General features: G+C 46.8%; 1 protein-coding gene across 2 annotated transcripts in view; it reads right to left on the bottom strand.

Annotated features, from left to right (window-relative positions):
• necab2 (N-terminal EF-hand calcium binding protein 2) overlaps positions 1–14,217 on the bottom strand; it is a 384,124-nt gene that overhangs the window by 103,058 nt on the left and 266,849 nt on the right. For both annotated transcript variants that reach the window (XM_072518659.1, XM_072518658.1), the window contains exons 6-8: positions 13,141–13,277; positions 5,812–5,930; positions 2,749–2,828 (exon numbers count right to left, since the gene is read on the bottom strand). In XM_072518659.1, coding sequence (XP_072374760.1) covers positions 2,749–2,828; positions 5,812–5,930; positions 13,141–13,277 — 336 coding nt within the window. The remainder of the gene's footprint in view (positions 1–2,748; positions 2,829–5,811; positions 5,931–13,140; positions 13,278–14,217) is intronic.

Here is a 14,217-nt window from a genome sequence, read left to right as displayed (position 1 = left end):
GAGCGCCTCCACATCGCGTGACTCGAACCTCGGGGCTGAGCGACGGCCAGCCATCAAGTCGGGTGTTGCGGTCGGCTGTTCCGGTCGGGTGGGGGGAGCTGCGCGGCCTTATGAGCCGTCACGCCGTGCAGCGCGTATGACGCTGCACGGCGTGAACCACTGCGCAAGCGCGGATCCCGTTACGTCGCTGCTAGCCCATTTCGGGCCGCAGACTATCGGCCCATTTTTATGACGTGACGCAAGTGGGATTTGCGCCGTTTTTTGCGCCGATCGGCGGAGTTTCCGCCGATAACGGAGAATTTCGCCCCCTATCTCTGGATCTGTAAAGATTTAATTAACTGCAAATGCTCGCATTCTAAGCATTGTCTTGCAACTTTGAATTTGTCTATAGATATGTTTCTGGAAAAACTCTTCATTCACCTGAGGAAGGAGCAGTGCTCCGAAAGCTAGTGTTTGATACAAACCTGTTGGACTTTAACCTGGTGTTGCAAGACTCCTTACGGTGCTCACCCCAGTCCAACGCCGGCATCTCCACATCATGGCTACCATCGACACCTGATTACATATACCTTTTGAAGTATAGGGCACGATTCAGCAGATTTCAAACAAAGTCCGCTGTCGGGAGCATTTAGCGGGATGTTTCTCGGTGGCTGCAGTGCCGAGACATTCCCCGCTATTCAAAGGCATTTTGCCTCTTTCTTTGGTCTTGGGCGTTTCTCTCCGCGAAGGCTAATGCTCGCCAGCAAGAAAGTCTGTCTGCAGACTGGGTGCCCCGATATTTCCACGCCCCCCCCCACTTTACTGACCCTCCCTCACTTCCACAACGTCGAGGAAGCCCCTGGGAAACCCCCCTGTATTTCCCTCCAAGTGGTAAGGCCTCCCCCAAGCCTGAATGCAGTGCCAACCTGTTACTCAGGCACCATGGCAGTGAAAGCCTGCCACTCTGGCAGTGCCAAGGAGCCAGGGTATCACCTGTCCCCGACTGCCCGGAGGTCTTCAATGGCTCGCGAGACCTCCCTGATGCTGTTACACCTTGTCCACTTTTGTGTGGACCAGTACTAATTGGTGCCCTGGCGAGGTCTCCCAGGCGTAGCCTTTGCGTTTTGGATGCTGGGTGAATCCAGCATCCGGATATTTAAATGAGCCATTAGTCTAATGAGGGTGTGATTAGATCACGGCGAGTCAGTGCGAGCATGGAGCCCGATTTGGGACTCTCGTGTGATCCACCCATTACACCCCGTCGCACCCATAGGCTCTATTGTATTGCAGTCTATGATGTAGCCTATTTGTGCACAGTAAGATCCCACTAACACTGATAAACTAAATGAACAGATAACCTGGGTTTTTTTCAGTGTTGGTTGAAAGATAAATATTTGGCCTCACTATCGGAGAGAACTCGGAGGCTCCTTCCAAATAGAGCAAACAGTGGGATCTTTTGCAACCACCTGTGAGGGCAGACTGGGCCTCGGTATAAAAGGGAAGACCATTAGTTTCCTATCCATTCTGCTGGCAATTCAGTGAAAGAAAGCGGGAATTCAACAGCTGTAGCCCCCCAACCCTTGGAAAGCCTGTCCCTGGAAATTGGTGTTTCCTGTGGTTTGAACAGAGTGAGTGAGTAATTGTGTGTGTGGTGAACCACATTCTCTATTGAGTTTGATGGTGCCCCAACCTCTACAGGTTGAGCATCACTTATCCGAATTCTGAAAACCGAAAAATTCCGAAATCTGCACTATTTGTTTGAACGCCAATGTGACATCATGAATGGGAAATCTCACAAGGCTCTGGGAAGGTTCTTGGGCGATGTGCAAGTCACAACACGCCACATGTGCGCAGGACCCAATACGCCTCACATGCGTAGGTTCCAACACGCCACACATGCGCAGTTCCCAACGCGCGCCACACATGTGCAGTCCCCAATGTGCGCAGTTCTCAATACGCGCCGCAGATGATCATTATATTCAAAAAATTGAAAAATTCGAAAACCCGATACACATTCGGCCCCAAGCATTTCTGATCAGGGATGCGCAGCCTGTAGTGATATCAGGAAATGAGGGGCCACATTTATTTCTGGGCACATCTTTACCTGAATACAACTTGGAAGTGTTTTTGATTAAAAGTAAGCTCCACTGCTCCCTCAGACTTTCCATGCCCGCTCTTCAAATAGAAAGATCCCAACACTGCAATGAGCATGATTTGAAAGACGAAAGCAAAGTCTCACATTTAGATAGCGCCTGTCACAAGCAACAATGCTCAGTGATGCTCATACACTTACAAAGCATTTTATAGCTAATAAAACGCTTTTATAGAACAATAGAACATTACAGCGCAGTACAGGCTCTCGATGTTGCGCCGACCTGTGAAACCAATCTAAAACCCATCTACACTATTCCATTATCTCTTTTGAAGAGTAGTCACTGCTGTAATGTGGGTGGGCATCAGCTAATTTGTGCACAGCAATCTCACACAAACAATAATCCGCACAGATAATTTTAGGGATGAGTATTGGCCAAGACACTGGGGAATACTCCCTGCTCCTCAAACTAATACCATGGGATTTTCTTCATCCAGCTCAGACAGCAGACAGGACCTTGGGTTTATCATCTCATTCCAGAGTGAGACTTTAACTTTCGATCCAGGCATGAGGGTGTTACTGACAGAGTCATAGACATTCCCACAAGGCCCAGCATCAATGATGCCAGGTGGTGTAGATCAGAATAGACACCAGGATCTTAGTTCGCTGCTCCTTACCTTATTCTCCAGGCGGCCAATCAATTCAGCCAATCTGTTGATCTGCGATTCAAGCCCTTCTTCCCTGTTGGCAGGTAGAGCTGAAGGGGAACACACACATACACACAATACACAAGTCATGGTTACAAATAGACCTAAACCACACACAAAGTAGCTGCACTACATCCTCAGTGGAGAATGCAGCACCTGATATCATATGGCCCTGCTTCTCTGATTGAATTCCTCATTTGTACCAGGTTAACTGGCTTTTCTATTTAAACCTGTGTTGTCCCTGCCCTGGAAGTGTTTGATAGGACCACACAGATACAGTGGATTTGGATTTTGTTTATTGTCATGTGTACCAAGGTACAGTGAAAAGTATTTTTCTATGAGCAGCTCAACAAATCATTAAGTACATGAAAATAAAATAAAATAAAGGAAATACATAATAGGGCAAGACAAGGTACATAATGTAACTACACAAACACCGCCATCGGGTGAAGCAGACAGGGGCGTAGTGTTAATCAGGTCAGTCCATAGTGTAAAGCTTCCTCCACACTGTCCCCATCGAACACTCCCAAGAAAAGTACAGCACGAGGTTAGATACAGAGTAAAGCTCCCTCTACACTGTCCCCATCAAACACTCCCAGGACAGGTACAGCACAGGGTTAGGTACAGAGTAAAGCTCCCTCTACACTGTTCCCATCTAACACTCCCAGGACAGGTACAGCACGGGGTTAGATACAGAGTAAAGCTCCCTCTACACTGTCCCTATCAGTCGCTCCTAGGGTGGGCACAGTTGGGTTCGAGCCCTGATTAACGTCTGCAATACAATGTTTCCAAATCGGCAGTTTAGTAAGTTTGTTATTTGGTGTCATACTGAGCCACACAGACCAATATCCCACAAGGTCCAAAATACTTATCCTCATGTTTAAATCTTCCCATGACCTCACCCTGTTCTAGTTTTAGAATCCTCCAAAAACTCTGCTTTCCTCCAGCCCTAGTATCTTGTACACCCCCAAGTTGCTTCACTCCTTATTTGGTGTCTGTGGCAATGTATAAAGGTACATTGCTGATATGAGATGATACTATCATCAGTAGGTGGTGTTAATTATAATATCTCATAAAGGAATATTACATTCAAGAGAAAGTAATCACCCATCATTGTGATGAAATGACAACTCGAATCATTATCAAAGACTAGCACTTAATAAATATCGGCAGCCCACATTATTGACCCTCCTCCACCTTCATATCACAATCTAACAATGAGTATGGTGAAACCCTATTTAAAAACATATCTGAGTCAGAGATTGTGTGGTATGAAATATTACTACATACAAAATATCAGAGTGTTCCACTGATTTAAATATATCAAGATTATAAGTGTCATCACTAAACAATTATGCCTTCTGAATCTGATGCCTATAAAATCCTCTTCCCCCTCCTCACAGACCTACCAATATTCTGCAGACAGAAAACACATCAATCCATCCCACTAACCATAATCACACTTTGTTAAACCTGGGATTCATGTCGCATTATATTCATCCCCCACCATCTGGCCTGCGAAATCCTACCAACTGTCCTGGCTTGGTACAATTCACACCTCTTTAACCTGGGGTTACCCCATCTCTGGATCTGTAAAGATTTAATCGCACAGGACTAAATCGCTGGCTTTGAAAGCAGACCAGGCCAGCAGCACGGTTCAATTCCCGTACCAGCCTCCCCGAACAGGCGCCGGAATGTGGCGACTAGGGGCTTTTCACAGTAACTTCATTTGAAGCCTACTTGTGACAATAAGCGATTTTCATTTCATTTCATTTTTCACCTGCTAATGCTCGCATTTCAAGCATTGTCTGGCATCTTTGAATCTGTCTATATATATATGTTTCTGGAACATACCTCTTCATTCACCTGAGGAAGGAGCAGCTCTCCGAAAGCGAGTGACATCGAAACAAACCTGTTGGACTTTAACCTGGTGTTGTAAGACTTCTTACTGTGCTCACCCCAGTCCAACACCGGCATCTCCACATCTTCGTTAAATGCAATCACATCAATTCTCGCTTTAATTTAAAGTCCAGGTAGATTCATCCTACTCTGAATTATAAATATATTAAGTTTGTCAACTGTAACATTTTGAAGTTGATGGCCATTTATCAAGGAAGGCAGGGTAACGCATTAGCACTGCTGCCTCACAGTGCCAGGGACCTGGGTTCAATTGTGGCCTGGGTGACTGTGAGGAGTTTGCACGTTCTCCTAGTGTCTGCATAGGGTTCCTTCAGGTGCTCCAGATCCCTCCCACAGTCCAAAGATGTGCAAGGTAGGTGGATTGACCATAAATAATGAATGGGGTTATGGGGATAGGGCAGGGCCTGGGTGAGGTGGTCTTTCAGAAGGTCGGTGCAGACTCGATGGGTCGAATAGCCTCCTTCTGCACTGTAGGGACTCTGTGTTGTTTAAATTCAATGGGAAGTGTGTTTTGATTTCAAGTGAACCCTGCCTCTACTCCTGAAGATGCTGACTCTCACTGGAGTACAGTTCCTTGGGGCATGGAGTTCAAATCACAGGTATGTGTGTCAATGTGTCGACAGCAGGGGGGCAGCACAATGGTTAGCACTGCAGCCTCACAGAACTGGGGACCCGGGTTCAATTCCGACCTTGGGTGACAGTCTGTGTGGAATTAGCATATTCCCACATTGTCTGCTTGGTTTCCTACAGATCCTCCGGTTTCCTCTCACAGTCCAATGATGTGCAGGTTAGGTGGATTGGCCATGCCAAAATTGTACCATTCGTGTGCAAAGATATGCAGATTAGGTGGGGTTATGGGAATAAGGCACATGGATGGGCTTAGCTGTGGTGCACTTTCAGAGGGTCGGGGGAGCCTCGATGGGCTGAATGATCTCCTTCTGTACTGTAGGGATTCTATGGACAGTACACAAAGAGTATTGGTAGCTCCAACACACAGTCGTCCTAATCGTGGTGACGCACGTGGCCCAGGAACTGTAAACTAATCTCTTCCTGGGTAACTTACACTTACCTGAGTGACTGTAACCCATACCCAGCCTGCTGACACACACATACCTAAATCGGTTTTCAGCTTTTTATCCCTTGCTGTCATTCTGTTGTTGGTTAAGTTGCATGAGGCTTGCTGGTTGTACCAACTCTCCACCACTCCATGGCTGGTCTTGCTGTCATAGAACCTGTTACAATGGAGATGGCGTCACTCCATTTATCAAAACTGGTCAACATTCACGTTACTCTCGGACTCTCCCTGATTTCTCATCATGACTCATTTCCCAATCACCGGAAATTACCTGCGGAGACCCAGAAATCAATCCCAGTGGAACGACGCTGTGCTTAAATTTCCAGCTGAAAATTTCCTGCCTCGGAATATGCGAGCATTTCATTCTCATGTGAAAGTTCAAAGTTTTATAGGTTAATGGAACCTGGGAGAAGAGGTTTTCTGGGGCGAGATTCTCCGACCCCCCGCCGGGTCGGAGAATCGCCGGGGGCTGGCGTGAATCCCGCCCCCGCCGGTTGCCGAAGTCTCCGGCACCGGATATTCGGCCGGGGCGGGAATCGCGCCGCGCCGGTTGGTGGGCTCCCCTGCTCGATTCTCCGGCCCGGATGGGCCAAAGTCCCGCAGCTAAAATGCCTGTCCCGCCGGTGTAAATTAAACCACCTACCTTACCGGCGGGACAAGGCGGCGCGGGCGGTCTCCGGGGTCCTGGGGAGGGTGTGGGCGATCTGGTCCCGGGGGTGCCCCCACGGTGGCCTGGCCCGTGATCGGGGCCCACCGATCCGCAGGCGGGCCTGTGCCATGGGGGCACTCTTTCCCTTCCGCCTCCGCCACGGTCTCCACCATGGCGGAGGCGGAAGAGACTCCCTCTACTGCGCATGCGCGGGAATGCCGTCAGCGGCCGCTGACGCTCCCGCGCATGCGCCGCCCGGAGATTTCATTTCCACGCCAGCTGGCGGGGGTACCAAAGGCCTTTTCCGCCAGCTGGCGGGGCGGAAATTCATCCGGCGCCGACCTAGCCCCTCAATGTTGGGGCTCGGCCCCCAAAGATGCGGAGCATTCCGCACCTTTGGGGCGGCGCGATGCCCGTCTGATTTGCGCCGTTTTGGGCGCCAGTCGGCGGACATCGCGCCGTTTCCAGAGAATTCCGCCCCTGGTCTTTATTTTTATATATTTTGCTCCCTTTATTGAAAAATAAGAGTTGGATTTTCAGGGCCCGATTTGTGCCGATACAGAGGAGGGGAAATCAGAAGATTGGATGAGTGCAGCCTACACAGTTTGCTCTCACTCCCTTCTGCCCCCAGTTTTCAACCTGGCTGCATTTTCTGTGCGGCCCGACAAGGCCAATCTCCCTTTTCAATGACAGAGTCTGAGAACTCATGCAATTGAACCCCAGTCAAGCTCTCAATGCCCTGGCGCCAAAGGCAGCGATCACTCTAATCGATCAAAGTTTCAAGAAGCTCCTAGAAATTCCCAAAGCGGGAATGGTGCAGGGAAGGAAGACAAGTCGAATTCCTGGCTATGGCTGGATCGCGAGGGCAGTCGACATCATCTGAACAATGGATAAGAGGCATTGGAAGAGGACACAACAGGAGACCAGATCATGGACCAGCAGAAAATCTAGTCGCTGGAGAAAGGGTCACAGGAATTCCAGGAGATGGGAAGTTGTTGAAGTTGAGAAGGCAGAGACAGTGTGTCACCCTCCATTTGCAGCCAGAAAAGATGTGGTTGGAGGTACAAGATGTTGCTGACTTGCTGCTTTCCCTAGTTCGAGTTCAGCTATAACAAGATCGAGTGCAGAATCAGCGTCATTCAACAGATTTTTTTTTTTTTAAGTTGAACTTTCAGGATTGCTCATAATTTGAAGCCTTCAGGGATCTTCTCACCTTGAATACTCCAGCCTAAAGGTCTGGAATTTCCTGCTTTTCAGCTCAGATTTACTCTGTCCCATGTCAGTGTGGACATAAATGTACTCTTTATTAATAGTCAGGTTGATACAGCAGACTATTATCAGTAATAATAAAAATAAAAGGGAATCACAGTGGTTAGCTCTGCTGCCTCACAGTGCCAGGGACGCAGGTTCGACCCTGACCTTGGGTGACTGTCTGTGTCGAGTTTGCATATTCTCCCGGTGTCTTTATAGGTTTCCTCCGAGTGCTCCTGTTTCCTCCCACGGTGCAAAGATCTGCAGGTGGATTGGCCATGCTAACTTGCCGCTTAATGTTCAAAGGCTAGATGGGTTTACGGGGAGAGGGCCTCGATGGAGTGTTGTTTCAGAGGATCGGTGCAGACTCGATGGGCTGAATGGCCTCCTTCTGCACTCCTTCTATGTTCTATGGTCAGTAACTTCATTCAGTGCAGGAGACTAGCTGTTGGCCGATCCTCCTGTTAGAGGAAAGAAGCTAGTAATATTGCTGAGGGGAGAGGGATTGACCCCAATGAAGGTCCTCCCTGTTTCTGAAAGTAACAAAATGAAAATGGAGATCAAAACTGGGACCTACATATTCAGGATTCTGTAACTTTTTGTGAGGACAGGTAGGAAGGAAAGGATGGTGGAGTAGCATTGTTAATATGAGATGTAATAGGTACGAAAGCAAGAAATGATTTTGGATCGGAAGATGTAGAAGCCATATGGGTGGAGGTAAGAAATAATAAGGGCTATTTTGGATCTGCTAATGTGTAATGAGGCAGGTTTAATAAACAATCTCAGGCTCAAAGATCCCCTAGGACACAGAGATCTTAACATGGTAGAATTTAGCATTCTGTTTGAGAATGAGAAACTTGGGTCAAAAACAATTATGCTAAACTTAAATGAGGGTAATGACGAAGGAATGAGGACCCAGAGTTGGCTTGAGTGAACTGGGAAAGGTGTTCAGCAAGAAAGACGCTTAATCAGCAATGGCAGAGGTTTATGAAAATAGTGTGTGATTCACAACAAAGATTGATCCCAGTGAGGAAGACGGATTCTAGGAAGGGGATAAATCAGTCATGGTTAATCAAGGAAGTTAAGGATAGTATTAAATTGAAATTAAAAATAAACAGTGTGGCAAAGATTAGTGTTAAACCAGAGGATTGGGAAAGTTTAAAAAAACAACAAAAGCTGACCAAAAATAAATAAAGAGGGAGACGATAAACTATGAGGGTAAACTAGCACGTAATATAAAAATGGACATTAAGAGCTTCTTTAAATAAATAAAAAGGAAGAGAGAGGCCAAAGTGAACAATGGCCCCTTAGAGAATGAGACTGGGGAAATAACAATGGGGAGCCAGGAAATAACAGAAGAGTTAAATAAATACTTTGTATCAATTTTCATAGTAGAAGACACCAAAAGCATTCTAAAAATACTAAATAACCATGGGACAAAAGTATGGGGGAGGAAATAAATATATTAACTATCACAAGAGTAAAAGCACTAAGAAACTAATACGATTAAAGGCTGCCAAGTCCTCTAGACCTGATGAAATTAAATTAAATGATTGGGTTGCATCCTGGGATATTAAGGAAGTCGTTACAGACATAGCCGATGTAGTAATCTTCCAAGATACTTTAAATTCTGGAAAGGCCCAAAAGGTTGAAAAGTTGGCAATGGAGCAACCTTATTCAAAAAGGGAGGGAGACAAAAAACAGATAACTATAGGCCAGGTAAATTGACATCTGTCATTGGAAAATGTTGTCCATTATAAATGATGCAATAGCAGAGCATTTAGAAATGGGCAGTATAATCAAGCAGAGTCGGCTGGCTTCAGAAAAGGAAAATTGTGCCTGCCAAATGTATTATAATTCTTTGAGGTGGTAACAAGCAAAATAGATAAAGGGGAAAGCAGTAGATGTAATATATTTGGATTTCCCAGAAAACCTTTCGATAAAACACCACACAAAAGATTGCTAATAAGATAAGAGCCCAGGTGTTGGGAGTAGTATATCAGCATGAATAGAAGATTGGCTAACTTACAGAAGCCAGCGAGTTGGGATAAGAGGGGCATTTATGGTGTGGCAACCTGTAAATAGCGGAGTGCCACAGGGATCAGTGTTGAGGCCTCAAGTATCCACAATATATATTAATGACTTGGACGAGGAAAGTGAATGCACTATTGCCAAGTTTGCGGATTACACAAAAATGTGCGGGAAGGCATGTGGTGAGAATGACACAAAGAGTCTCCAGAGTGATGTAGCCAGGTTAAATGAGTGGGGAAAAAACCTGGCAGATGGAATATAATGTAGGGAATGTGAAGTGATGCACTTTGGTAGAAAGAATATAGGAGCTGAATATTATTTAAATGGAGAAAGACAGCAGAAAACTGCAGCATAGAGGAATCTGGTGGTCCTCGTGCATAAATCACAAAAGCTGGCAAGCAAGATCAGCAGGTAATTGGGAAGGCAAATGAAATGTTAGCCATTATTTCATAGGGAATAGGTATAAAAATCGGGAGGTCCTGCTAAAACTATACAAGGCAATGTATACAACTGTGAACATTTCTGGTCCCCTTATCTAAGGAAAGATATGCTGGCATTGGAGGCAGTCCAGATAAGGTTCACTAGGTTGATCCCAGGTAAGGAGGGATTTTCTTATGAGGAGAGGTTGAGTAATAGTAATAATAATTTTTATTATTGTCACAAGTAGGCTTACATTAACACTGCAATGAAGTTACTGTAAAAGTCCCCTAGTCGCCACACTCCGGCGCCTGTTCGGGTACACAGAGGGAGAATTCAAAATGTCCAATTCACCTAACTAGCGCGTCTTTCGGGACTTGTGGGAGGAAACCAGAGCACCCAGAGGAAACCCACACAGACACAGGGAGAACGTGCAGACTCACACAAACAGTGACCCAATCAGGAATCGAATCCGGGACCCTGGCACTGTGAAGCAACAGTGCTAACAACTGTGATACCGTGCTACCCTAAACAACTGGCTGACCACACAAATGAAATTGTGACCATGGCAGGATTTGAACCCAAGCTTCCATAGAGACTGAAGCCTAAATCTAGCACCACTAGGTCACACTACCACAGTGTAGATTGTTCATGTACTCATTGGAGTTTAGAACAAGAGGCGTCCTTATTGAGACATCTTGCATTCTCAGAGGGCTTGACAGGGTAGATATTGTTTCCACTGTTGGAAAGACTCAGACCAGACGGCATGACCGCAGAATAAGGGATCACCCATTTAAGACAGGGATGAGGAGGAATTTCTTCTCTCAGAGGGTAGTGAATCTGTGGAATTCTTTACTGCAGAGAACTGTGGAGGCTGGGTTTTTAAATATATCAAGGCTGAGATAGACAGATTTTTCATCATATGAGGATCAAAGGTTATGGTGAATAGGGCGGGTGATGTAAACGGCAAATCGGGTGTCCGAAGAGTTCATAAGAAAGATGTTTATTCATCTCAGGGGTCTTCCTTTCTGAGACAGACGCTAACCTGTTATACTAGTGTTGGTTAACTCTTAGTCCAATCGGCACTAGGCAACAATCATCCTCAGCTGGATAAGTACCATGCGGCTTATAACAACAGGAAAGTGGAGTTGAGGATTATCAGATTAGTCGTGACTTTATTGAATGGTGGATCAGACCCGATGGGCCGAATGGCCTCTTCTGCCCCTGCAACTTATTGTCTCATAGAGGACATTAGACCTATCTTGCAGCCTGGATGAATGAATAGTGACTGACAGACATCGGAGCTTCTGTGTCCTTCGTGTTCAAACCTGGTTACTGCCAAGAGGGAGGGAATACAGATTCCCTGTATTCCCTTCAGCTGCTTACTGCTGCTTACTATTGCTAACATCCCAAAATGGTGGGCTGTGAAGGAATGATATCCTGCTGCGAATTGGTTCATTTATGCCCATCTTTCCTAACGCTAGCTGCAGGTCCAAGGTGACTGGTGCCCCTGCTATCTCAAGCAAGAGGCCTCTCCTTACATTTGAGCCTAAGCTGTGAGTCATATGGGTTTACCAATGGTGGGGTGCATCACAATTGACCCATTTGTGGGCAGAAGTGATTTTTAAATAGCATCCAGCTAACACCAGCTGTCAATCACACACTAGGCACAATCCCAGTTTATTCTGGTCTTGACCAACTCACTCCCACACAACGTGTCGCCGTTGTACATGAGGCCACCTGGCAACAAAGCTCCATGGAACGGCAAGCTATTCAGCTTCTTAATTGCTGCTGATTGTTTTTCAAAATCCTTCCCACTCTTGCAGAACAAAGGAAGAGTCGTGAATTCCCATGCCTGAGCCAAGAGAAGGAACAAACAATCTATCTTCACGACCAAATATCCATGTGAAGCAGCAGTCTGATAAATCAAGAGTGAAATCTGCACTGAACTACCTGGCTGTTGCTGAGCAACAAACATCCACAAACCCGCCCCCCCCCCCCCCCCCCCCGATCCAGAATGTTGTGAATAATAATGAAGATTGCTTGTACAAGATTGTTATTTGCTTTGCCCACTCCTGTTCACATATTCATGAATTGTCATCTAGAAATAATTTACATTAATTAGGGCTCAGGAGAAGTTAAAAAATACCGCAGGAAAAAAAAACTATTTATACGAGAACATTTGGAACAAGAATAGGCCATTCAACCCCTCCAGCCTGTCCAGTCATTCAGTTGGATCATGGCTGAAATGTACCCCAATCCTGCCGTTGCTCCTTAATTCCAATTGCAATCCTCTTCCCTCACCTAGCCGTGCACTAAGACAGACTTTTGTTTGTCTCTATAGTTAGCCATTCCCAGAACAGGTCAGCTTATAACTCAAAGGGGTGCAATTCCACATGAAGCGTGGCTGACCAGGAGTGTCCCCCGCTCTTACCACCAGCCATTGGAAGGATTTGCAGGTTGACACAAAGCCTGTTTGACCGTGTTATGAATGCACCTTCCTTGGCCATCAAGTCCTGGGGTGGGACTTGAATCCATAGCTTGTGGCTCAGAGGCAGGGATGCTACCCACTGCGCAACATGGGTATGCCCATGCCTAACCCATATCCATCAGCCCCAAGGCCCATAGTGCAGGCTCAGTGGCTAAGATGCAGGGAGTGGGAGAGAAGTTAAGGTAAAAGAAGAACAGTAATGTTTTGATATGTAGATTGAGAGCCCCTGAGAGTTGTGCAGCTAGATTATAATTTTGGCCGCCAAATGCGAGAGCAGGAAGGAAAACTCTTGCGTGAATGACACAGCTGGTTGACATTTGGCCAGTAGGTAGTTTAAAAAATCACTTACCCACCCCCACCCCGGAGCCACCAAATCCAGTCAACCATGATTTTGCACTACAATTCTGGTCAGGCAACAAGGGCACCCACCTCAAGCCAGAGGGGATTTTTACATAGGCATGCTGGGACACGCTAACTGATATTATAACGCAGGTGAATAGATTTATAATTCAGAAGGAATCGACCTACCCTGTCTGAGTGGTCTGATCATCTATGGCATCAACTGCACTTTCCACAGAGGTCAGCAGGGACTGAATCTGGCTGGCTGTCTCCTTCAACAGGAATCGAGTTACAAACTGGTCCAGCTTTGTCCCACTCTCATACACCTGATGAGCAAAAGGGATTAAGGTCAATCAAAACTCGTTAAAGGCACACAGTGAGAAAGAAGCTGAAGTTCAGGATCTCCTTTCTGTTTTCATTTTTGTAATATTTATTAATTAATTCTCAATTAGATCATTCTTAAATTTCATTCGAAGCATCACTTGTGGAACTTCATCAAATACCTTCCGAAGGTTCAGGTAATTCTACCCAGTTAGACTCTATGGGTGCACATCTCCGGAAAGATTTCTAACTGATAGCGAGCGGGTATTGCTGCGAGCTTCCTGAAACTTGGCCCGGCGAGGCCTGGAAGCTATTCAATGTTTATTGGTCCACTTAACGAGGCCCCACGGGCTTGATGCCGCAATTGAAGGCTCGCCAGCCGATTCGCCGGGACAGCGCTCACCAGCCCCCTGCTAACAAGATCGAGCAGCACGTAAACAGTACATGCACAGCCAACCCCACTCTGCTCACGGCGATGGCACCAAGAATACAAGCCCCAAGGTTTGGAGATGCAGACCTGGTCAAACTCCTGGATGCGGTGGAGACCAGGAGGGATGTCCAGTTCCCCCAAAGGTCCTGGAGGGTGGCAGTGGCCGTCAGCTCGGGAAATGTGACCAGGAGGATGGCCTCCAGTGCCGAAAGAACGTCAATGACCTGTACCGGCAGCACGGGTGAGTTGACACCAATGTCAGCCCCCACGCCCCCAAGACCTTTCTGCCCCCATACAAGCATCCAATCCTACATGCAGCCCCCACCACACCCTTCACCCCCTCCCAATTCTTCCTTCACCAGCCTCCCAACCACTGTGAATCACGCGTGCGGCTGACGATGGACTGTCAGTGTCTCTGCAGGAGAAGCTCTCCCACAATCGCCTGGAGTGGGCCAGATTGGCAGAGGGGTGTCAGACATAAGGGGCGTCATTCTCCGCCGGCGGGAGTCTCCGTT

The sequence above is a fragment of the Scyliorhinus torazame genome, chromosome 10, assembly GCF_047496885.1.
Source record: "Scyliorhinus torazame isolate Kashiwa2021f chromosome 10, sScyTor2.1, whole genome shotgun sequence".
NCBI lineage: Eukaryota > Metazoa > Chordata > Chondrichthyes > Carcharhiniformes > Scyliorhinidae > Scyliorhinus > Scyliorhinus torazame.
This window is presented reverse-complemented; position numbering and strand designations above follow the sequence as displayed.